This window comes from Natator depressus, chromosome 24 (genome assembly GCF_965152275.1).
Source record: "Natator depressus isolate rNatDep1 chromosome 24, rNatDep2.hap1, whole genome shotgun sequence".
In the NCBI taxonomy this organism is placed as follows: domain Eukaryota; kingdom Metazoa; phylum Chordata; order Testudines; family Cheloniidae; genus Natator; species Natator depressus.
In genome coordinates, this window is record NC_134257.1 from 13,555,705 (window position 1) to 13,581,611 (window position 25,907).

The window sequence follows — 25,907 nt, forward strand, 5'->3', positions numbered from 1 at the left end:
GTCTGTCCACTAGGAACAGGTCTGGGAACCCACCGACTCATCTCCCATAAACCGTCATCTGGGAAGGAGTTTTAGGCACGACTGACCTGTATTCTAAACAAAAAGCTCGTGGTGAAAAGCTCTGCAGAACACTCCCAGGTCCGTGGGCCCTCCACTTCCTACACCTTGACCTTGGTCCAAATTGGAAGGCTAGCTTTAGGAAAGAGATTATCTGTATCCCACTGCCTGGTTTCTTTGGAGCAACCAGTTAACCAGACCTGGAACTGGATTACACATGCTGCCTTTTATTAATTAACCAAACCAAGGAAATAGAAAATTAGGAGCTTAAATGAAATTGCATGTTCTGTGATGGTTCGTTGTGCACATTGCCAATGCACGATGTGAGCTAACTCTTTGTTCTAATTACAGATCCGTCCTGTCCCCTGAACAGTCACTATGAATTCTGCAGCAGCAGCTGCGATCTGACATGCAGCAACCTCTATGCCCCGGTGCAATGCACAACCCAGTGTAAGGAAGGCTGCGTGTGTGATGAGGGCTTTGTTCTCAGTGGCGAGCTCTGCATCCCCATTTCCCAGTGCGGATGCCTCCACAGGGGACTTTACTACCAGGCCGGGGAGACCTTCCACCCGAGCGGTTCATGCAAGGAGCAGTGTGTGTGTCAGGCGGGTGGGGAAGTTGTATGTAAGGCTTTCTCCTGCGGCGCTGGTGAGGAATGCGGGGTGGTGGACGGCATCCAGAAATGCCACCCATTTGGATTTGCGACCTGTTCTGCCTCTGGCCATCCCCACTACCTCTCTTTCGACGGGGTCCCCTTTGACTTCCAAGGCACCTGCACCTACATCCTGGCCAAGACCTGCACCGATTCCAGCCACCTTACACCATTTACTATCAGCGTAGAGAAAGAATCCTTGGGCAGTGGGAATGTGTCCATGGCCAAGCTGGTGTCCATCCAGGTGTATGGGATCACACTCACCCTGCTGCAGAGCAAACAGGGGCTCATCATGGTAAGTCCTTCTCCAGATCCTCATTTAGATCATTCTGAGTGTCCCTTTGTGGCCCGAGGTTTCTGCATGTGGCCTGCCTCAGCTTCCCCTCTTGGAGTCAACAATTCACAAAATTTTTTTAATAGTCCAATAGCAACAGCCCTCCTAAGGGTCTCATTCAAATAGGAGTTTTCACATACAGCCAGTCACCGCCTTATCTGGTCATTCCCAGGCATTGTCTGACTGCCGTCTCACTCCCCTACTTTCAGGTTTCCGTGCAGGAGCCTACTCACTGCCAGCAGCCTCTCTATTCCCCTCTTTCTCCCTGAGAACTCTCTCTGCTGGACCAGGAACCTGGCTTCTTCCTCCTTTTCTTTCAGGGGACACATATGATTCCTGCTCAGACGTGCCTACTTAGCAATAAGGGTTGGCTGGCCCCAGGCAGCGAGTCACTGAGAGGCAGGCTACCGTGCCAGAAGGTTCATATACCAAGCTCATCCACATGGTATTTGAGCCCCTCCCAGAAATACATTAAGCAACGTGACTAACATCTGCCACATGTTTGTTCTCTTCTCCTCTCCCCAGGAAAGATGTGTGTGCAGTGGGGTGTTTTGTTGTGGATTTTTTTATAATGATAAATGTATACGCATGTTGCCATATATATGTTGGAGAAAGGTGGTCGAAGAACACACCTTACGCTTGGAAAGGAGGGTGGTCAGGTTTGTGAGGGTCCTTACTTCCTGAGACGGTTCATTCCCTAGACTTGGACCAACTCCTAATAAAGCTTCATCTCCAGCAGAGACAAAGTTTATCCTTATTGATGTGATTTCCATTGTGCCAATGGAAAGAAGTTGTCAACCACAGTCTTCTACCTGAAAATTTAAATGATCTTTTAGATAGCCTGGGCCCAGGCCATTGTGCACCTTGGGATAAGGACTGAGGACTTGAACTGGATTCCTTGTTCTATGGAGAACCAGGGTAGGGAGTGGAGGACAGGTTTGATGTGTACAGCAGCCAGTGTTGCTGAGGAGGCATGCTGCAGAGTTGTGTAGCACTTGAATATTCCTAAGTGCTGAATGCTTCATGCCCGGGTATACCACCTTGCAATATAGTCCAGCCGGGAAGCGACAAAGCCGTGAATGGTTGAAGCCAGGTCATCTTCTGTCAGAATGGGTAGAAATGGTAGAAAGTGCTACTCATGGATGCTGCTATGTCAAAGCTTCTCTTGGGTGAGATGAGCATCCTCCAGCATGCCTCCCTTGTTGATTATACCCCTATTTATGAGTATTAATTATTTGGTGAACCCCCTCCACATACCTCACATTTTGCAAACATAGGGTAAAATTCCTCCCCATTATATCTCCATTGGCCTCTGTGTTGAAGAATCTGTCCCATGGCATAGTGCCCTGTGAAGCCTGCAGTCTAATTTGGGGCAAATTGAACACAATGCATAGGAAATTGTTTGAGATAGCAGAGGGAGGGGAAGGAGGTGTCACCAGGGAAGTAGGTTTTTAGGAGCGGGGGAGATGGAGAAGAAGTGGGAGACTGTTCTGAGTCCAGGAGTTGGCATGAGAAGGAGCAGACCAAATATGGGTTGAGAAGTTGGGGAAGATAGAGAGAGAGGATCAGGAGGGAGGGAGGTGCCTGGGAGATGAGATCAGAAATGTAGGTCAGGGTGACAATGTCAAGAGCTTGGAAGGTGAGGACAAACCATTGCAAAGTGAAATCGGGAGTCATGAGTCATTCTGGATTTAACCCATGGTGTCAGTGAGAACTGAATCTCAAAACTTGTCCATAGCCCCTACCCACAAAGCAGTGTCCATCCTACCTGCTCATAGGGGAATGTGCTGTCTTTTCCAGGTGGACGGGGTATCCCGCAATCTCCCCGTGATAATGGTCAATGGGCAGCTCCGAGCATATCAGCACGGCACTAATGTCCTGGTGCAAACTGACTTTGGCCTCAGTGTGAGCTACGACTTGGTTTACCAGGCCAGAATCACCATCCCAGGGACCTACCAGGGCCAGACGTGTGGCCTGTGCGGGAACTACAATGGACAGCAGGACGAGGAGTTCCTGCTCCCCAGTGGCAGGACAGCCCCTGATGTGGCAGCATTTGGCTCTGCTTGGGAAGTCGAGATCCCAGGAGCATCCTGTACAGACAGATGTGCTGGAAACAGCTGTCCAGTTTGCGAAGAGAAGAAGAAGGACGTCTTCAAAGGGCGCAACTACTGTGGGCTGCTCACAGACCCTGACGGCCCCTTCACGGCCTGCCACGACGTGGTCAGCCCCAGCGTGTATCAGAGCAACTGTCTGTACGATGTGTGCCTGGGAAACGGGGACTCCCAGGTCCTGTGCCAGAGCATCCACAGCTACGTGATGGCCTGCCAAGAGGCTAAGGTGTTCATCGAGCCCTGGAGGAGCGCCTCCTTCTGCGGTAAATGCACTGACAATGTAGGAGCTCTGGGACGCACTGGGGAAGGGAGGGGGTCAGTGTTACCGGGCATCTTGTTCCAGGCCTCTGGGCTTCTTCTGGAACTCTTCTGGGTGGGAGCCAACAATCTCATGTTCTCTTACAAAGGTGCCCTGTTCCTCTCCTCCCTGTCCTGCTGTCCTCTCCTTCATGTCTGTCCCTCTAGGCTGTGGTGTGAGATCTTTCCATCAATCCTTTATTTCTCTCTCTATTTAAGCTGTGAGCTGCCCGGTTAACAGCCACTACGAGGTCTGCTCTGACCTCTGTACCACCACCTGCACTGGAGACATCATGGACTGCCCAGAGACCTGTGCTGAAGGCTGCCAGTGTGATGAGGGCTTCCGCTTCGATGGCCAGGGCTGTGTGACTCCAGAGAACTGCGGGTGCTTTGAACAGGGGAGATACTACAAGGTACAGATTCAAGCAGTCTGGGTCTGATCTAAATTTTTTTCTCACATATCTTAATCCCTACACTAGTCAGGAATAGGGTTTGCTATAGTGGATCAGAGCATTGGCCTATCCAGCCTGGCATTCCGGCTCTGTTAATGCCCAAAGCACCAAGAAAGGCAAGAAGATTTAATTCCCTTTCTCCGTTGTGGGGAAACTGAGGCACAGAGCGGGGCAGTGACTTGCTCAAGACCCACCCAGTGAGTCAGTAGGAGATGGGAGGTTAAAACCTAGGCATTGTCCTGTCCCTCAGCCAAATTCTTAGCTCTTTAGAAAGCCTCTCTCTTTAATGTTAACAGAAATAATATTAGAATCATAGAATCATAGAATATCAGGGTTGGAAGGAACCTCAGGAGGTCATCTAGTCCAATGACACAATAGTTTTTCACACGCCTCACCACACAGCTCTGAGTTTAGCACCGCCAGGAATTATTATAAATCACCATTTCCACTTACGTTGCGTTATTTCCTCCTTCCCAAACATCCCATCAGCCGAGTGAGACGGTCCTGAGAAATGAGTGCCAGCAAAGCTGCACCTGCATTCCTGCCCGAGGGGTGACTTGCAAAGCTCACAGCTGCACCAGTGGAGACACCTGCCAGATCAGAGACGGTCTCATGGACTGCATCGACGAAGGTAAAGGAGAGTCACTGATTGAAACATGTTCTGAGGGGTTATTCCATCAGCAGTGAGTAAAGTCATTTCAATTATGTCTCCTCACCCTTCTCACTCACTCTCTCTCTCCCCTTTTATTTAGCCTGGAACCCTGATCCATAATATTACAGAATTTTGACTTGAAAGATGGAAACACTTGTTGGAAACACTCATCTCTGCTGCATCCATCTTCTGATGTGCACAGCAGAGTCAAGTGGGCAGCTGTCAGGGAGCTGATCACACTCGTAGATCTTCTCCCTGGCTGTAGACTAGGAGCTGCTCTAAATTGGAGCCCACTGGCTGTGGGGGCCATCAGTCAGCTGGGCACTGTCAGTGCCCATCACATCCCAGCCACAATCCTTTGCCTGATCGATGCTGGCAACATGCCCACAGGTGTTGAACCACTTCTGCCGCACATTGCGGGGAAGGAGACATAGGATCCGGTTTTGCTGTTGTCACACACATGCAGAGATTTCCTCAGCATGGGACTCGCGGGAGGTTTGTGAATAATGCAAAGGAAGTGTGTATGGGGATAGGTTTCAGAGTAGCAGCCGTGTTAGTCTGTATTCGCAAAAAGAAAAGGAGTACCTGTGGCACCTTAGAGACTAACAAATTTATTTGAGCATAAGCTTTCGTGAGCTACAGCTCACTTCATCGGATGCATACACAGAGGAAGAGAGACAGAGGAGTGCATGGTGATAGATAGATATAACGATGAGTGTGGGGGGAGAGATAGAAAGATAGATAGATGTTACTGATTAGTCTGCTGTTTCTTGTCTCTCTATTGTCTTTCCCCACTAGTTATTCCAAAGCCATCGTGCAGTGTGGTCCGCTGCAGGGAAGGAACTATTTGTAAGACGATAAATGAGCAGCCAAAGTGTGTGCCAGTCTCTCGGGGCACGTGCAGGGCTGGGGGTTACTTTCATTACCACACCTTCGATGGACGGGCGTATGATTTCCATGGCAACTGCACCTACACCGTGGCCAAGACCTGCAGGGATGCCTCCGGCCTGTCCTCCTTCCATGTCATGGCCAAGAGCGAGAACAGTGGGAACACACAGGTTTTCTATGTTGGGTCGGTGACTGTCCAGGTGGATGGAGTCACTGTCACAGCAGCCAGGGCTGAAGCCGGCTTTGTGTGGGTGAGTGCTGGGCGCGCACGTCCACCCTACTCCTATATCCATCCTGTAGGCTTTGCTAAATAGAGGGCAGGAAACTGCAGCTCACTGATGGGGCATGTTGTGGGTAGGACAGAGCAGGCAAAGGAGAGTGGCTGGGAGGTGATGGGCCCTGACAGTGCCCAGCTGGCCAATGCCCCCTATGGGTCCACAGCCAGTAGGCTCCATTTAAAGCAGCCCCCAGGCTGTGCCCAACGTAGACAAGGCCCAGTGTGGTCAGTAGTTAGATAGGCTGCCTTTTCAATGAAGTAATCCAAGGCATTGCAGTGGGGCGTCTTGCTGAAGTAGTAGGGTGAGCTCTGCTGCTGAGTCAGTGCTGTTCCTTAAGTCCCAACACTGTGTTAGTGGATGGGTAGGCTTCCTAATGGGGGCACCCTGTGCTCGGAGTCAGTGCCGACACCAATGGCCAGCAGCCACTGTGGTGAGCTGCAGGGAGCGGGGTGGGCCACCTAAAAGGGAACATTGTCCCCGCAAGTCATTGCTGACCCCAATACCTATCTAGCAGGTGCTGTGTGGCAGGGAGTGATGTGGGGGGCGGGGGTCAGTCGAGGGCGCTATCCCTCAGGGTCACAGCATGGCGCTACAGGGTGCTGTACTGAAAGGCTTGCCTGACTCAGTGTGAGGAGCTGTCAGCTCTGTCTCAAGCACATGGGATCTGCATGCCAGATAAAGTGTAGACCTGAGCATTTGGTCATTACCTATCCCCAGTGCATCATTCAAGAGCAGGGCCAATATTTCAGCTATTGTGGGCAAATCCCAGCTCCGCTGAGTCCATCCTACCACAAATTCCCCAGCAGTTTCTAATGTAACAGGGATCCCTCTGAGACCCCACCTGAGGAGAATCCCCACTCCTGGATCCGGGAGGACATTGCCTGAACTCTAAGATATGGGGAAACTGAGGCACATCTAGGCAGCTCAGGGTTCTGCCCTACAGAGCCTGCTCCAACCGGAGGAACCTCAGGGGCCCTGGAACATTGTAGTCAGCTCCTTGAGACCTCTTACCCCTCAAGTGCTCCTCCTAAGGGCTCTCACCCATGCAGCACTGTCCCCACAAGAGCCGCTCCCTAATGGTTCTAACCAATGCAGACCCCATCCCCTAGCGTACCTCCCACTCATTCGTCCCCTCACTCCTTTTGTCTACAACAGGCTACAACACAATCATGGATATAATATAGGACCTGGTTAGAAAAATCCTATGAATAGCAATGGGGCCAAATCACAATTTCCAGTGACTCTGGACACAAACTGGAACCAAATTTGAATTAAAACATCACATTAGATAGAGCTGGCCTGAGAAAGCTAATTCCATTGGCAGAAAGATTTCAATATTTTGAAAATTAGCTTCATTCCAATATGGAATGAAACTCATAAATTACTACATTTTCTGTGAAGACGAATGGAGCCCCAGCTCCAGGTCAGTCCGCCCGGCAGGCTGCTGAGGAGCTGGTGGCAGGAAAAAACAGGCAGGTTTTGAAATTGGCCTTGTTTCCATCAGAACTCCTTGGAAAAGGAACAATCTTCTCAAACCCCTTTTGATTTTGATGAATAGGCAAATACTAGTGAAAAACTATATCAGAGTAGAGCTCAGTATGTAAATGACAGACCTGTGCACTCAGTTGTGACCTTTGCCCTTTCTTTCTCACTGCAAAGGTGAATAACACCAGGGCCCACTTACCCATCTCCCTGAACAATGGGACCCTTCGGCTCTATCAGAGCGGCACCTCCCTCGTCCTCCGCACCGACTTCAACCTCAGGGTGTCCTATGACTGGAACAACCACCTGAGGGTCACCGTCCCTAATGACTTCTCCGACAGCCTGTGTGGCCTGTGTGGCAACTATAATGGGGACCCCTCCAATGACTTCCAGACCCCAGACGGGGACCTGGCTCCCAGTGTCACCGCCCTGGGGAAAAGCTGGGCAGTGGAAGATGAGGATCAGTTTTGCTGGCACGATTGCATTGGAGGTTGCAGGCCCTGTGCCGCCAGCATAGCCAGAAAGTACAAGGAAGAGGCCTCGTGCGGCCTGATAGCCAAGGTCTCAGATGGGCCCTTCAGCCAGTGCCACACCAAGGTGGATCCTACAGTCTACTTGGACAACTGCGTGTACGATCTGTGCCACAGCGACGGCTACAGGAAGGCCCTGTGTGAGGCCCTGAAGGCCTACGCGGAGGCCTGCCAGCTGGAGGGGGTCAGGATTGGGGAATGGAGGCAGCTGGCCAGATGCCGTGAGTACAGATTTGTATGCCAAGGTCTATGGTCTGCTGTTTAGACCGGGAAGCCTGGGGCTCAGCACTCTTGAGTTCTAGCCCTGGTGTTGGGAGGGGGCGTGATCGAGTGGTTTGGGATTGAGCAGTGATTGGGAAATCAGGACTCTGGGTTCTATTGTACCCACAGTACTTGTCTGTCTGGAATTGCTAAGGTGCCTGTCACTTGGAGTATCTAACGTCCACTGATAACACATGGGAGCTGGGGTAAGATGGTGACAGTTTAAGACACTCATAGAATCATAGATTCGAAGGCAGTGGTTCTCAACCTATTTACCATTGTGGGCCGCACATGCAGCTCTCTAGTGTTATATGTGCTGCATCCACACAATATATATACTACCTGTATGGCTGAGAGGATGTCACATGGGCCACAATGACCTGTGGACCTTGGGTTGAGAACCACTGCTCTAAGGTCCGAAGGGACCATGATGTTAATCTAGTCTGACCTCTTGCACGTTGCAGCCCACAGAACCTCTCCCACCCACTCCTGTAACCGACTCCTAACCTCTGGCTGAGTTACTGACATCCTCAAAACTTGATTTAAAAACTTCAAATTACAGAGAATCCGCCATTTACACTTGTTTAAACCAGCAAGTGACCTGTCGCTCAAGATGCAGCGGAAGGCAAATAATCTCTAGGGTCTGCCAATCTGACCTGTGGGGAAAATTCCTTCCTGACCTCAAATATGGCAATCAGCTGGACCCTGGTCATGTGGGTGAGACCCATCAGCCAGACACCTGGGAAAGAATTCTCTGTTGTAACTCAGAACCCTCCCCATCGAGTGTCCCATCCCTGGCTGTTGGAGACATTGCTGCTACCACTCACAGATCAGCTACATGCCATTGTGGGCAGTCTCATCACACCATCCCCTCCATAAACTTATCAAGCTCAGTCTGGAAGCCAGTAAGGTGTTTTGTCCTTATTGCTTCCCTTGGAATGCTGTTCCAGAACTTCACTCCTGTGATGGGTATCATCTAATTTCAAGGCTAAACTTGTTGATGACCAGTTGATGTCCATTTGTTTTTGTGTCAACATTGGTGCTTAATTTAAGTAACTCCTCTCCCTCTCTGGTGTTTATCCCTCTTGTGTATTTATAGAGAGCAATCATATCTCCCTTCAGCCTTCTTTTGGTTAGGCTAAACAAGCCACGCTCTTTGAATCTTGTCTCATAAGGTAGGTTTTCCATTCCTTGGATCATCCTAGTCGCCCTTCTCTGCACCTGTTCTAGTTTGAATTAATCTTTCTTAAACATGGGAGACCCGAATGGCACACAGTATTCCAGATGAGGTCTCACCGGTGCCATGTATAATGGTACTAACACTTCCCTGTCTCTACTGGCAATACCTCTCCTGACTGCATTAGCCTTTTTTCACAGCCGCATGACATTGGTGGCTCTTAGCCATCCTGTGCTCAACTAATACACCCAGGTCTTTCTCCTTCTCTGTCACTTCCAACTGATACATCCCCAGTTTATAACAAAAATTCTTGTTGTTAGTTCCTAAATGCATGACCTTGCACTTTGCACTATTAAATTTCATCCCATTTCTATTACTCCAGTTTTCAAGGTCATCTAGATCTTCTCGTATGATATTCCGGTTCTCCTCCATATTGGTAATACCCCCCCAATCTTGTGTCATCTGCAAATTTTGTTACTGCACTCCTACTTTTTGTGCCAAAATGTGGCCAAAATGTAAAATAAGATTGATCCCAAGACCAATCCCTGAGGAACTCCACTATTAACCTTCCTCCAACCTGACAATTCACCTTTCAATATGTCTTGTTGTAGTACCCTCTTTAACCAGTTGCTTATCCACCTTACAATTCTCATATTAATCCCCATCTTCTCCAATTTAACTAATAATTTCCCATATGGAACAGTATCAAATGCCTTACTGAAATTCAGGTACATAAGATCTACTGCATTTCCTTTGGCTAAAAAATCAGTTATCTCAGAGAAGGAGATCAGGTTGGCCAGGCATGATCTACATTTTGTAAAACCATGTTATATTTTATCACAATTACCATTTACCTCTGTTTCCTTACTGCTTTCTTTTTCAAAGACCCGCATACAACTGAGATCAAACAAACGGGCCTGTAGTTTCCTGGATCACTTTTCTCCCTTTCTTAAAAATAGGACCAATATTAGAAATTCTTCCCCAAATTTACAGATTCATTAAAAATCCTTGCCATTGGGCTTGCAATTTCATGTGCGAGTTGCCTTAATATTCTTCGATGGAGATTATCCAGGCCCCCCGATTTAGTCCCATTAAGCTCTTTGAGTTTGACTTCGACCTCAGATACCATAATTTCTACTTCCATATACTTGTTCGCATTAGCTACCCTGCCACTACCCCAAAACTCTTCATTACCCTTATTAAAAACTGAGGCAAAATATTCGTTTAGGTGTTGGGCCATACCTGGATTATCTTTACTCTCCACCCCATCCTCAGTGCTTAGTGGTCCCACTTCTTCTTTCCTTTTTATTTATATGCCTATAGAAAATTTTACTCTTGGTTTTAATTTCGTTTGCGAGGTCCAACTTTGCTTGGCTTTTGGCAATTCTCACTTTATCCCTACACTTTCTGACCCTCAACTAGTAGCTTTCCTTCCTGATCCATCCCTTCTTCCATTCCTTGTAGGCTTTCCGCTTTCTCTTAATCACCTGTTTGAGACTTTTGCTCATCCAGCTTGGTCTGCAATCCTTCCCTATAAATTTTTTCCCCTTGCTTGGAATGCCGACTTCAGATTGTTTCTGAAACTCCAAGCCTCCTCCACATTCAGATCCTTGAGTTCTTCAGTCCAGTCTCCTTCCTGGACCCTAACTAATTCCCTTATTTTTTTAAAGTTTGACCTTTTGAAATCAAGGAACCTAGTTGCAGATCTATTTTTGTTTATCCTTCCATTTAAACTGAATTAGTTCATGATCACTTGAACCCAGGTTGTCCCCTACAACCAGTACTTCTAGGAGGTCCTCACTACTCACCAATACCAAACCTAAAATGGCATCACATCTTGTTGGTTCAGTGAGTGTTTGGTGAAGAACTCTGCCAGCTATCCCATCCAGGAAAATCTGGGCCATGCTGTTTTTGGTAGTACTTTTCCTCCGGTCTATATCTGGGAAGTTAAAATTTCCCATAATCACACAATTCCGAACAGTATTTATTCATTACAGCCCCACAAGATACATCCCCCTCTGTCTATTTTAAATACTGTTTTTGCTTGGAGAGAACTTGCTGCTAAATCTGTGGGTCCTTCACTCTCCAGCCATGGAGTGCCCCCTGGAGAACAGCCAGTACCAGCTCTGTGGAACAGCCTGCCCAGCCACGTGTGTGGACCAGTCAGCCCCCAGCAGCTGCCAAGACCCCTGTGTGGAAAGCTGCCAGTGCAAGGACGGTTTTGTGCTGAGCCAGGGCAAATGCATCCCCAAGAGTGGCTGTGGGTGCCAGTTTGAAGGACGCCCCTATGCCCCCAATGAGAGCTTCTGGGTCGATGAGATATGTGGGACACAGTGCACGTGCAATGCAGCCACTAGACAGGTCGAATGTGTGGCTGCTACGTGCAAACACTCCGAGAAGTGTGGGCTAGTGAATGGCGTACGGGGCTGTTACCCCTCCAGCTATGCCACCTGCTCTGTGACAAGGAATCTGCACTACACCACCTTTGATGGACAGAGATACGACTTCCAAGGCACCTGCCGCTACCAGCTCACGGCCCTGTGCAAGAAGGCGGAGGGACTGGTGGACTTTGAGGTCTACTTCCAGGAGAACAATACCGCTCCTCTACAGATTAAGGTTTATCAGACCAAACTCAGGATCAGCAATCAATTCCCTGGGAAAGTCCTGGTGAGTTTCTCAAATTGTCTCTAGTCTCTCTAAAACATTTCTAGAAAGTCACCTGTGTCATCAACACAGGTTACAGACAGTGCATGGAAGGACTGTGAAATATAGAATGAAAGGGAACTGGATTCTTCTATGAACAGGGAGCTGATGGAGATATTTAAGGATCGGGGTGCTGCCATTTCACTTGAGATGGGTCAGAAAGTGTCAGTAGCATCCAGCGTTTGTGGGAACCTGGGGAGCTGGGGCTCAGGTAGAACAGAGAGGAGGGAACTGCAATAGCCAAAGCCAGAGGTAATGAAAGTCTGGTTGGAGGATCCTGCCCAGTCTGGAGAGCTGAGATTCAGGCAAGTTGTAGGGAAGGGAGCAAGGCAGACTGGACAAAAGTTAAACAGAGGTGGATTTTTATTATAATTATGGGCAGGAGCTCTGTTCCGGAGTGAGAGGCTCCACCATGAGCGAGCGATGTTTCATATCCTGAATGATTTGCTCTTACAGATGAACGGTTTCCTGATTAACCTTCCCTTCAACCTCAATGATAAGAAAATCACTGTGTATAGAAAAGGCTGGGCCACAGTGATCCAGGCAGACTTTGGACTCATTGTTACCTATGCTGGGTGGTCAGGACGCATCACGGTCACTCTGCCAGTCACCTACACGGGAGCCGTGTGTGGTCTGTGTGGCAACTTCAACAGGGACAGGGAGGACGACTTGCTCATGAGGGATGGCACGCTGGCACCAAGCCCAGTCAGCTTTGGCCAGAGCTGGAAGGTGGGCGACCTCCGGGGATGCTCTGCAGTAACGATACCCCCATGCGCAAGTGTAGAGGCTATTGAAAAACAACAACGAGGTAGCAGAGGACAGTGTGGGCTCATCCTAGACAAGAATGGCCCCTTCAGAGGATGTCACAGCAAAGTGGACCCCCATGGATACTTCATAGACTGCGTGTACAGCTACTGCATCCTCAGTGGGCAGGAGAGTAACGTCTGCCAGGCCGTTGCTGACTATTCCGAGGCATGTCAGGAAGCTGGAGCTATGGTGCATCCCTGGAGGATGATGAAGTTCTGCTGTGAGTCGCCTCTGTCCACTACTGATTGCCCCATGGGGCTTGTTAGTTTTTGTTGGCTGGTAGTTGTTGATCTAAATGCTCAGCTTATCCTGTTCTGCAAAATGTTTCTTAAGTGACAAAGAAGCCCTGTCTCCAAACGATGGGTACAGTCATAGGAGCTGCCCCCTCACCATGCCCTATCAATGTGATGCACCCCAGGCCAGAGAGGCACTGTCTGGGAATGTAGTAGTTCCCTCCATGGTCCATCCAGTCCTTGGCTTCCCTGCTGAGACTGGACATAATCAGAGCTGGGAGTCAGTGGAGTCTTAGTAATTGAGATGTCTGTCCATTAGGAACTGGGCTGGGAACCCACCAACTCATCTCCCATAAGCCATCACCTGGGAGTGAGTTTTACGCACTACTGACCTGGACTCAAAGCAAAAAGCTAGTGGTGAAAAGCTCTACAGAACAATTCCAGGCCCATGAGCCCTCCACTCCCTACACCCTGATCTTGGACCAGATTAGAAGCCTAACCCATGGAGAGAGATTGTCTATATCCCATTACCTGGTGTCTCTGGGACACCCAGTCCCCAGACCTGGGACCGAATTAGAGAGGTTGCCCTTTTATTAATTAACCAAACTAAGGAAATAGAAAATTAGGAGCTTGAATGAAATTGCATGTTCTGTGATGGTTCATTGCGCACATTGCTTAGGCACGATGTGAGCTAACTCTTTGTTCTAATTACAGCTCCGTCCTGTCCCCCGAACAGTCACTACGAATTCTGCAGGAGCAGCTGCGATCTGACATGCAGCAACCTCTATGCCCCGGTGCAATGTACGACCCAGTGTAAGGAAGGCTGCGTGTGTGACGAGGGCTTTGTTCTCAGTGGTGACCACTGCGTCCCCTTTTCCCAGTGCGGATGCCTCCACTGGGGACTTTACTACCAGGCCGGGGAGACCTTCCACCCGAGCGGTTCATGCGAGGAGCAGTGCGTGTGTCTGGCTGGTGGGGAGGTTGTGTGTAAGGCATTCTCCTGTGGCACTGGTGAGGAATGCGGGGTCGTGGACGGCATCCAGAAATGTCGCCCATTTGGATCTGCGACCTGTTCTGCCTCTGGCCATCCCCACTACCTCTCTTTCGACGGGGTCCCCTTTGACTTCCAAGGCACCTGCACCTACATCCTGGCCAAGACCTGCACCGATGCCAGTCACCTTACACCGTTCACTATCAGTGTAGAGAAAGAAGATTGGGGCACCAGGAATGTGTCCATGGCCAAGCTGGTATCCATCCAGGTGTATGGCATCACACTCACCCTGCTGCAGAGCAAACAGGGGCTCATCATGGTAAGTCCTTCTTTGCTTACTCTGGCTCATCATGGTAAGTCCTTCTTTGCTTACTCTGGCTCATCATGGTAAGTCCTAGATCGTTCTTGATTCCTTTTGGACAGGAGAGATTCTCTTCTTTTCTATACTGGTTTGTTCTCTCGTGGCCAGAGGTCACTCTATAGGTGGCCTTCCTCAGTTTACCCTCTTGGACCTCTGAATAACTTTTACAACTTTTAATAATAGTAGCCCTCCTAGGGGTCTGGTTTGTTAAATTAACACACATTATGAATAAAGTTTTCACATCCACCCATTTACCTCTTTATCTGGTCACTCCCAGGCTTTTTCTGCCTGTCTTTTCACTTCCCAAGTTGCAGGTTTCCCTGCTGGAGCGTACTGGTCTGCAGCAGCCTCTGCACTCTCTTCTCTTTTCCCTGAGAACTCTTTGTGCTGGGCCATCAGCCTGGCTTCCACCATCTGCTCTTATAGGGGAATCATGTGATTGGTGTGCCTACTTAGTAATAAGGGTTGGCTGACCTCAGGCCACTAGCCCTTAAGGGGCAAGCCACCCTGTTACAAGGTTCTTATTCCATGCTCATCACTGGACTATTTGAGCATCTTCCAGTAATATACTAAGCAATGTGACTCACTTCTGTCTCCTATTTGTTCTCTCCTCCTCTCCCCAGGGGAAGTTGTATGTTCAGTGGGGTGTTTTGTTGTGGATTTTTCTTAATATTCCGCTCCCTCCCCCGAGCGTTCTGCGTCCTTGCTCAGGGCCGGCCTGCAACATTTTGGCACCTGAGGCGGGGAGCTCAAATGACACCCCCATACCCCGTTGCTTGGGCCAAAACTTTGAAAGGTCTCAATTCTGCCCTCTTCCTGTTCTACTCCTCTCATAGTACTGCTCTGCTACCTACCCCAATAAAGGAGAACTAACAACTTAAAATGCCTTGTTCAAAAATGTTAAGTAACACTTAACTTTCAAACGTCTGAACAGCAAACGTCTTGTCTGCATAGTAAACACGGGCATTTTTATCTGTTTGAATAATCAAAGTGGTGCTTTCCGTGCCTTCCTGGTTGCAAAGATTTGAACTGCTTCCTGAAGGTCAACAGTCTGGGCCAGCTCATGCTCTACTGAGATGGTTGCAAGGCTGACCAGCCTCTCCTGTGTCATTGTGGAGCGTAGATGTGTTTTTATGAACTTTAGCTTGGAGAAGCTGAGTTCTTCAGTGGCAACTGTTACAAGAAGTGTTAGAAGTATGCGCAGAGCAACAAAAGCATTTGGAAAGAGGGTGGTCATCTTATTTGTGCACATAGATTCCAGAACAGCCTTTGGAGTTGATCTGCTGAAATGTATCTTTGAAAGGGCTTTCAGTACATCACCTAAATCACTCACATCAATATCACGCCATGTCATCATGTGTCAATGCTGTCTCTAGTGCCCTGCATTGCTGGTGTAGATCTTCTTCAGATATAGTAAGGAGTTTTGGAATATCATGCACCATCCCAAATATACTGCTGTGTTCCTTGAGCTGCATGAAACGTTCTTCAACTGACTGTATTGAACAATCTAGCACCTGTTTAAAGAATTCAACTTTGAATTGTTGTTTGGGGTCTCTTATGGGATTATCCTGTGCCTCGTAATCAAAGTGTCTTTTTCTTCGGTGACTCTTGTGTTCTTGAATGGGTGGGAAAATAGCTTCAGTGTGAAGTTCCTCTGCCAAGTTCTGCGCACTCTTCAGAATGTTTTGAAATCCCTCATCTGACTGGTAAGACTGTAGGTCTGACTTTGCTTTGTCCAGTTGTTCCATTGCTCCAGATATATCAAGGTCAACACCTTGGAGTTTCTTGCTTACAACATTTATTTCAAACAGTTTGTCATGCCACAACACTAAGCCACACAGAAATTTGAAGTTAGGTATGTTTCTGGTGATTCCACTTCCCCCTGCCACTGTTCTCCCATGAACAGTTCCTGTCATAGCATTATCCTCCATAATGGCAACTATGGCATCATCTATCTTCCCAATTTGGTGTTTGATAGGCTTTATCGCCTCCACTCGACTTTCCCATTGTGTTGCACTCAGTGGTTTCAGTGTCAGAGAGGATGTTCCCAGATGTTGCTTCAAAACTTGCCATCGATGAGTTGATGCTGAGAAAAATACACAGGTGCTTTGAATTACATTAAAAAATTCAGCAGCCTCACTAGAAGCTGATGCTGCATCACTGACCACCAAGTTCAGTGAATGAGAACTGCATGGGACAAAAAAAGCTCGAGAGTTTAACTCTCGGATCCGTGTCTGCACTCCTCTGTTCTTTCCTCTCATGTTGGCACCATTGTCGTAGCCCTGACCTCTCATGTCAGCTATCGCAATTCCCATATCTTCCAGCTTTTTCAGAAGCACATTTGTCAAATGTGACATAGAATCATAGAATATCAGGGTTGGAAGGGACCTCAGGAGGTCATCTAGTCCAACCCCCTGCTCAAAGCAGGACCAATCCCCAATTAAATCATCCCAGCCAGGGCTTTGTCAAGCCTGACCTTAAAAACTTCTAAGGAAGGAGATTCTACCACCTCCCTAGGTAACGCATTCCAGTGTTTCACCACCCTCCTAGTGAAAAAGTTTTTCCTAATATCCAACCTAAACCTCCCCCACTGCAACTTGAGACCATTACTCCTTGTCCTGTCATCTTTTACCACTGAGAATAGTCTGGAACCATCCTCTTTGGAACCACCTCTCAGGTAGTTGAAAGCAGCTATCAAATCCCCCCTCATTCTTCTCTTCTGCAGACTAAACAATCCCAGTTCCCTCAGCCTCTCCTCATAAGTCATGTGTTCCAGACCCCTAATCATTTTTGTTGCCCTTCGCTGGACTCTCTCCAATTTATCCACATCCTTCTTGTAGTGTGGGGTCCAAAACTGGACACAGTACTCCAGATGAGGCCTCACCAATGTCGAATAGAGGGGAACGATCACGTCCCTCGATCTGCTCGCTATGCCCCTACTTATACATCCCAAAATGCCATTGGCCTTCTTGGCAACAAGGGCACACTGCTGACTCATATCCAGCTTCTCGTCCACTGTAACCCCTAGGTCCTTTTCCGCAGAACTGCTGCCTAGCCATTCGGTCCCTAGTCTGTAGCTGTGCATTGGGTTCTTCCGTCCTAAGTGCAGGACCCTGCACTTATCCTTATTGAACCTCATCAGGTTTCTTTTGGCCCAATCCTCCAATTTGTCTAGGTCCCTCTGTATCCTATCTCTGCCCTCCAATGTATCGACCACTCCTCCCAGTTTAGTATCATCCGCAAATTTGCTAAGAGTGCAATCCACACCATCCTCCAGATCATTTATGAAGATATTGAACAAAACCGGCCCCAGGACCGACCCCTGGGGCACTCCACTTGACACCGGCTGCCAACTAGACATGAAGCCATTGATCACTACCCGTTGAGCCCGACAATCTAGCCAACTTTCTACCCACCTTATATTACATTCAACCAGCCCATACTTCTTTAACTTGCTGACAAGAATACTGTGGGAGACCGTGTCAAAAGCTTTGCTAAAGTCAAGAAACAATACATCCACTGCTTTCCCTTCATCCACAGAATCAGTAATCTCATCATAGAAGGCGATTAGATTAGTAAGGCATGACCTTCCCTTGGTGAATCCATGCTGACTGTTCCTGATCACTTTCCTCTCATGTAAGTGCTTCAGGATTGATTCCTTGAGGACCTGCTCCATGATTTTTCCAGGGACTGAGGTGAGGCTGACTGGCCTGTAGTTCCCAGGATCCTCCTTCTTCCCTTTTTAAAAGATGGGCACTACATTAGCCTTTTTCCAGTCATCTGGGACTTCCCCCGTTCGCCATGAGTTTTCAAAGATAATGGCCAATGGCTCTGCAATCACATCCGCCAATTCCTTTAGCACTCTCGGATGCAACTCGTCCGGCCCCATGGACTTGTGCACGTCCAGCTTTTCTAAATAGTCCCTAACCACCTCTTTCTCCACAGAGGGCTGGCCATCTACTCCCCATGTTGCGATGCCCAGCGCAGCAGTCTGGGAGCTGTCCTTGTTAGTGAAGACAGAGGCAAAAAAAGCATTGAGCACATTAGCTTTTTCCACATCCTCTGTCACTAGGTTGCCTCCCTCATTCAGTAAGGGGCCCACACTTTCCTTGGCTTTCTTCTTGTTGCCAACATACCTGAAGAAACCCTTCTTGTTACTCTTGACATCTCTTGCTAGCTGCAGCTCCAGGTGCGATTTGGCCCTCCTGATTTCATTCCTACATGCCCGAGCAATATTTTTATACTCTTCCCTGGTCATATGTCCAACCTTCCACTTCTTGTAAGCTTCTTTTTTATGTTTAAGATCCGCTAGGATTTCACCATTAAGCCAAGCTGGTCGCCTGCCATATTTACTATTCTTTCGACTCATCGGGATGGTTTGTCCCTGTAACCTCAACAGGGATTCCTTGAAATACAGCCAGCTCTCCTGGACTCCTTTCCCCTTCATGTTAGTCCCCCAGGGGATCCTACCCATCCGCTCCCTGAGGGAGTCGAAGTCTGCTTTCCTGAAGTCCAGGGTCCGTATCCTGCTGCTTACCTTTCTTCCCTGTGTCAGGATCCTGAACTCGACCATCTCATGGTCACTGCCTCCCAGATTCCCATCCACTTTTGCTTCCCCCACTAATTCTTCCCTGTTTGTGAGCAGCAGGTCAAGAAAAGCTCCCCCCCTAGTTGGCTCATCTAGCACTTGCACCAGGAAATTGTCCCCTACGCTTTCCAAAAACTTCCTGGATTGTCTATGCACCGCTGTATTGCTCTCCCAGCAAATATCAGGAAAATTAAAGTCACCCATGAGAACCAGGGCGTGCGATCTAGTAGCTTCTGCGAGTTGCCGGAAGAAAGCCTCATCCACCTCATCCCCCTGATCCGGTGGTCTATAGCAGACTCCCACCACTACATCACTCTTATTACTCACACTTCTAAACTTAATCCAGAGACACTCAGGTTTTTCTGCAGTTTCGTACCGGAGCTCTGAGCAGTCATACTGCTCCCTTACATACAGTGCTACTCCCCCAACTTTTCTGCCCTGCCTGTCCTTCCTGAACAGTTTATAACCATCCATGACAGTACTTCAGTCATGTGAGTTATCCCACCAAGTCTCTGTTATTCCAATCACGTCACAATTCCCTGACATCACCAGGACCTCCAGTTCTCCCTGCTTGTTTCCAAGGCTTTGTGCATTCGTATATAAGCACTTGAGAGAACCTGCTGATCGCCCCTCATTCTCAGTATGAGGCAGGAGCCCTCCCCTCACAGACGTTCCTGCCTGTCCTTCCTCCCGGTATCCCGTTTTCCCACTTACCTCAGGGCTTTGGTCTCCTTCCCCCCGGTGAACCTAGTTTAAAGCCCTCCTTACTAGGTTAGCCAGCCTGTTCGCAAAGATGCTCTTCCCTCTCTTCGTAAGATGGAGCCCGTCTCTGCCCAGCACTCCTCCTTCATGGAACACCATCCCATGGTCAAAGAATCCAAAGCCTTCTCTCCGACACCACCTGGGTAGCCATTTGTTGACTTCCATGATTCGACGGTCCCTGCCCTGGCCTTTTCCTTCCACGGGGAGGATGGACGAGAACACCACTTGCGCCTCAATCTCCTTTATCCTTCTTCCCAGAGCCACGTAGTCCGCAGTGATCTGCTCAAGGTCATTCTTGGCAGTATCATTGGTGCCCACGTGGAGAAGCAGGAAGGGGTAGCGATCCGAGGGCTTGATGAGTCTCGGCAGTCTCTCCGTCACATCGCGAATCTTAGCCCCTGGCAAGCAGCAGACTTCTCGGTTTTCCCGGTCAGGGCGGCAGATAGATGACTCAGTCCCCTGGAGGAGAGAGTCCCTGACCACCACCACCCGCCTCCTTCTCTTGGGAGTGGTGGTCGTGGAACCCCCAACCTCAGGACATCGCATCTCATGCCTTCCAACCAGCGGAGTCTCCTTCTGCTTTCTCCCCCCAGACGTATCGTCTGGTCCACTCTCCGCAATGGTACCTGTGGAGAGAACATGAAAGCGGTTAGTTACCTGTGTCTGCGTTGCTGGAACCCGGACATTCCCCCTTCTTCTTCTGGAGGTCACATGTTGCCAAGCTTCTTCACTGGCCTCTTGGCTCCGCTGTGCAACCTGCTCTAAATCTTTAGAGCTTTGCGCCCGTAGAAGCATATCCTGACTTTTGTCCAGAAAATCCTCAGATTCTCGTATGCAACGGAGGGTCGTTATCTGTTGCTCCAGACCTTGAACCTTCTCTTCCAATATGGAGACCAGCTTGCACTTTGTACAGACAAAGTCGCTTCTGTCCTGTGGAAGAAAGACAAACATTGCACATCCAGTGCAGGTCACAACAGCTGAACCCCCCCCCCCTTCCATATCACTTTCCTACTATGAGCTTCCTCAGAGAAGTTGACAAGATGTAAGCCTCACTGGGCTCACTCCAGGCGAACTCCCAGGCAAACTCCTGCTGTGTGCTGCTCTGCTGTCCCCCGCTGCTCAGCTGGTTCGCGAAGCTCTGGCTATTTTTAAACAGCCAGGCTTCCCTGAAACAAACAAACAGACAGCCCCAAGGCCCGCCCCCTGCAGGCTACCAGCCAATCAGGCACTCGCTCAGGCTCTCACACTGCCCTCCCAGCAAACACACACACACTCGGATATCAATGTCAATAAATTCTAGAAAATGCTCTCTGACAGTCACCATTGCAGGGACATTTTTACTCGGTTCTGTTGTTGTTACAAAACGCACCATTAATGTCATTTTTTCTGTATGGCTGATGTCAGGTGTACAGTCCAGAATAACAGAGTAATATCTTGCTGACTTCAGATCTGCCACAATCTTCTATTTGACTTTTGTTGCCAGTAACTGGATGATCTCATTTTGAATTGTTTTTCCAAGGTAGTGGTGTGTGTACATTTCTTGGGTGGTGACTCTTCTTAGATGCTCCTGGAGTACAGCATCAAACTCAGGCATCAGCTCCACAATTTTAAGGAAGTTTCCTTTGTTTGGCACACACAGCTGATCTGAAGTGCCACGCAGTGCTAGGTTTTGGGTAGCAAGCATTCTCACAATGGCAATGAGCCTTTTCAGAACATTTTGACAGTAAAGAGACTCTGATGCAATCTTCTCTTGATGCTGATCATCTATGGTGGCCTTTAACCTTAGTCTCATCTCAAGCTCTTTCCACCTATGGAATGCTATCTGGTGATTTCCTGCCTTCTTATGGAATGCCAGATTTCTAGCCAGATTTTTCCAGTCCTTTGTTCCTGTAGAACCCAATGTGGCTGGAACATTAGACTGGAAGAGTTTGCAACAACAACAACAAAAAAATGCAGTATTCTGGGTTTTGGAGTACGTAAGCCATGGCCTGTCCACTTTGTCCCCATTGGGGATTTCACACCAGTAATGTGTGGGATGGAATCTTCTATTTCCATTGTCTTTGGGGAACGTGAAGTTTTTCACTTGCTGTGGCCTATGCAGTCCCTCAGGCTACTGCTCAAGAGTCAAGTGGGTACACAGACCTGGATCATCTAGACTTAAGGAACTAAACTCAGCAGCAGCTGTTTCTTGTACCTCCACCACACTCTTCTCTGATCTACACTTTTCTTCAGGACTGTGCCTGGTTACATCCATTTGAGATGGAGATATGGATGCTGCAGTAGCTGCCAGGTCACCTGCCCTCTGACTAACTGGAAGATCAGGCATCTCCTCACCACTCACATCCTCACTGGGGCCAGAAGGCTCACCCTGAACATTTGTGTCCGTGTATCTCAGGAGAGCTCCTTTCTGCTTAGATAGAAAAGCTTCCTTTGCTTTCTTTCTTTTTCTGAATGCTGCCCCAGAGGGGCGTTTTCTTCTTTCACTCCTGACTGCTGTTCTGTGCCAGCGATAGTTGTTCTCAATGCTCAGTTGAAGGGGACAAATAAGCAGGCTGGTAGCAGGGCCTGAGTGAGGGAAGATATCAGCGTCTTAAGGGCCTAACTGGCTCCTACTACTTCAGTTGACTGCCTGTTCTCCTCAAGTGGGTTCAGGGAAGCAGCAGGAAACCGGAAGCTCCCTGAGAAGCTGGTGTTAACAGTCCAGGCTCCTGGGGGTGCTCGAGAGGTACATAAGAGGCTCCTCCTCCTCTCTTTCCCTGCAGCTCCTGCTGCTTTCTGTTATTCCCGCTCCCCTTTTCTCCTGCCTCCCTGTTATGTCTCTTGTGCCCTCCTTCCTCCAGCACAGCACTCCACCATCTCTGTGCATCTAGAGCAGAGAGAATTCACCAGCAGCAGACACAATTTTCTACACTCTGGATCCTAGTGGCCTCCCCCTCCCCGCCCCCCGCCGCCAGTCTGGCACCTGAGGCGGCCGCCTCAGTTCGCCTCATGGTAAGGCCAGCCCTGTCCTTGCGCCTCCCCACTTCCTCCCAGCCTCCTGCACACTGTGAAACAGCTGTTCGCGGCGGGCGGGTGGCGCGGGGAGAGAGGGGGAGGCACTGATCTGCGGGGCCTGCCAATGGAAGGGAGGCAGTGGGGGAGGGAGGGAATTTGGCTGCCAGTGGGTGCTAAGCACCCACCATTTTTTCCCCATGGGCACTCCAGCCTCGGAGCACCCACGGAGTCGGCACCTATGGTCCCACACCAGATCTAAGGCTCAGCGTCTGGTTACCAGTGATTTCAGCTCTAGAGATGATTGAACAGTACAGCGGAGAGTCAAATGCTGTCTAGGACTCTCACCGTTCTTTCACTGGGATCTGACCTCTCTACCCCCTGCTTAGCAAGTGAGCTTCAGTTTAGGGGAAACTCCTCAATCAGTCAGGCCTGGGTAAGTACCGTTCTGCTCATACAATCAGGATAACATTTCATTACCCCTCCACTCAAATTTAAAAATATTATTAAAGCAGATGTTAAAAAAATTATATAATACACAGGTTAAGAAAAGAGTGTCTGTACAAGTGATTTGTAACCCAACACCAGCAAAATTGAGCACTTTGGCAAAGCAGCCCCCTCTACTGAATACCTAGGCAGAGTAGGTATGTTTATGCAAATACCATGTGTTCCTGGAGTCCTTTCCCCAAGCTCATTCAGACCCTGCTTACACATGATTTTCATCCCCAAAGTGTAGCTGATCTTTTAGATACCCTGGGCTCAGGCCATTGAGTACCTTGAAGATAAGGACAGAGAACTTCAGTGCTCTCTGGAAAGCCATCATAGGGACAGGTTGGATGTCTTCACAGCAGCCGGTGTTGCTGAGGAGATGTGTTGCAGAATTGTGTACCAGCAGAAGTTTTCTAAGTGCTAAGGGCTTCATGTCTGGTTATAGCCTACTGCTGTAATCATGTCAAGAGCTGACAAAAGCATGAGTAACTAAGGACAGGTCATCATCCAGGTGGATGGGACTGAGTCTCATAGCCAACAGGAGATGATGGAGAGCATTACTCATGGATGCTGCTATGTGAGAGCTTCTCGTGGGCACAGGGAGCATCCTCCAGCTCAGCTCCATCTTCTCTGCTTCCATTCCTGGTTCATAACTCATGGGATTTTAGGGGAGGGAGGACCTGGACAAGAAGTAGGAGATAGTTCTGAATGTAGGTGTGGGCATGAAGCAGAGCTACAGGCCAAATGTGGGTGGAGGAGATGGGGATGGTAAAGAGAGAGGATCATAGAATCATAGAATCATAGAATATCAGGGTTGGAAGGGACCCCAGAAGGTCATCTAGTCCAACCCCCTGCTCGAAGCAGGACCAATTCCCAGTTAAATCATCCCAGCCAGGGCTTTGTCAAGCCTGACCTTAAAAACCTCTAAGGAAGGAGATTCTACCACCTCCCTAGGTAACGCATTCCAGTGTTTCACCACCCTCTTAGTGAAAAAGTTTTTCCTAATATCCAACCTAAACCTCCCCCACTGCAACTTGAGACCATTACTCCTTGTCCTGTCATCTGCTACCATTGAGAACAGTCTAGAGCCATCCTCTTTGGAACCACCTCTCAGGTAGTTGAAAGCAGCTATCAAATCCCCCCTCATTCTTCTCTTCTGCAGACTAAACAATCCCAGTTCCCTCAGCCTCTCCTCATAAGTCATGTGTTCCAGACCCCTAATCATTTTTGTTGCCCTTCGCTGGACTCTCTCCAATTTATCCACATCCTTCTTGTAGTGTGGGGTCCAAAACTGGACACAGTACTCCAGATGAGGCCTCACCAATGTCGAATAGAGGGGAACGATCACATCCCTCGATCTGCTCGCTATGCCCCTACTTATACATCCCAAAATGCCATTGGCCTTCTTGGCAACAAGGGCACACTGCTGACTCATATCCAGCTTCTCGTCCACTGTAACCCCTAGGTCCTTTTCCGCAGAACTGCTACCTAGCCATTCGGTCCCTAGTCTGTAGCTGTGCATTGGGTTCTTCCGTCCTAAGTGCAGGACCCTGCACTTATCCTTATTGAACCTCATCAGGTTTCTTTTGGCCCAATCCTCCAATTTGTCTAGGTCCCTCTGTATCCTATCTCTGCCCTCCAATGTATCGACCACTCCTCCCAGTTTAGTATCATCCGCAAATTTGCTAAGAGTGCAATCCACACCATCCTCCAGATCATTTATGAAGATATTGAACAAAACCGACCCCAGGACCGACCCCTGGGGCACTCCACTTGACACCGGCTGCCAACTAGACATGAAGCCATTGATCACTACCCGTTGAGCCCAACAATCTAGCCAACTTTCTACCCACCTTATATTACATTCAACCAGCCCATACTTCTTTAACTTGCGGACAAGAATACTGTGGGAGACCGTGTCAAAAGCTTTGCTAAAGTCAAGAAACAATACATGCACTGCTTTCCCTTCATCCACAGAATCAGTAATCTCATCATAGACGGCGATTAGATTAGTCAGGCATGACCTTCCCTTGGTGAATCCATGCTGACTGTTCCTGATCACTTTCCTCTCATGTAAGTGCTTCAGGATTGATTCCTTGAGGACCTGCTCCATGATTTTTCCAGGGACTGAGGTGAGGCTGACTGGCCTGTAGTTCCCAGGATCCTCCTTCTTCCCTTTTTAAAAGATGGGCACTACATTAGCCTTTTTCCAGTCATCTGGGACTTCCCCCGTTCGCCACGAGTTTTCAAAGATAATGGCCAATGGCTCTGCAATCACATCCGCCAATTCCTTTAGCACTCTCGGATGCAACTCGTCCGGCCCCATGGACTTGTGCACGTCCAGCTTTTCTAAATAGTCCCTAACCACCTCTTTCTCCACAGAGGGCTGGCCATCTACTCCCCATGTTGCGATGCCCAGCGCAGCAGTCTGGGAGCTGTCCTTGTTAGTGAAGACAGAGGCAAAAAAAGCATTGAGCACATTAGCTTTTTCCACATCCTCTGTCACTAGGTTGCCTCCCTCATTCAGTAAGGGGCCCACACTTTCCTTGGCTTTCTTCTTGTTGCCAACATACCTGAAGAAACCCTTCTTGTTACTCTTGACATCTCTTGCTAGCTGCAGCTCCAGGTGCGATTTGGCCCTCCTTATATCTTTCCTACATGCCCGAGCAATATTTTTATACTCTTCCCTGGTCATATGTCCAACCTTCCACTTCTTGTAAGCTTCTTTTTTATGTTTAAGATCCGCTAGGATTTCACCATTAAGCCAAGCTGATCGCTTGCCATGTTTACTATTCTTTCGACTCATCGGGA

General features: G+C 48.8%; 1 protein-coding gene across 1 annotated transcript in view; it reads left to right on the forward strand.

The window, feature by feature from the left end:
* The window catches only part of LOC141977507 (IgGFc-binding protein-like), a 102,417-nt gene that overhangs the window by 13,326 nt on the left and 63,184 nt on the right, over positions 1-25,907 (forward strand). The window contains exons 6-14 of the mRNA XM_074939024.1: positions 409-1,004; positions 2,844-3,417; positions 3,671-3,864; positions 4,393-4,534; positions 5,354-5,694; positions 7,381-7,954; positions 11,261-11,838; positions 12,331-12,901; positions 13,629-14,224. Of these exons, the coding sequence (XP_074795125.1) occupies positions 409-1,004; positions 2,844-3,417; positions 3,671-3,864; positions 4,393-4,534; positions 5,354-5,694; positions 7,381-7,954; positions 11,261-11,838; positions 12,331-12,901; positions 13,629-14,224 (4,166 nt within the window). The remainder of the gene's footprint in view (positions 1-408; positions 1,005-2,843; positions 3,418-3,670; positions 3,865-4,392; positions 4,535-5,353; positions 5,695-7,380; positions 7,955-11,260; positions 11,839-12,330; positions 12,902-13,628; positions 14,225-25,907) is intronic.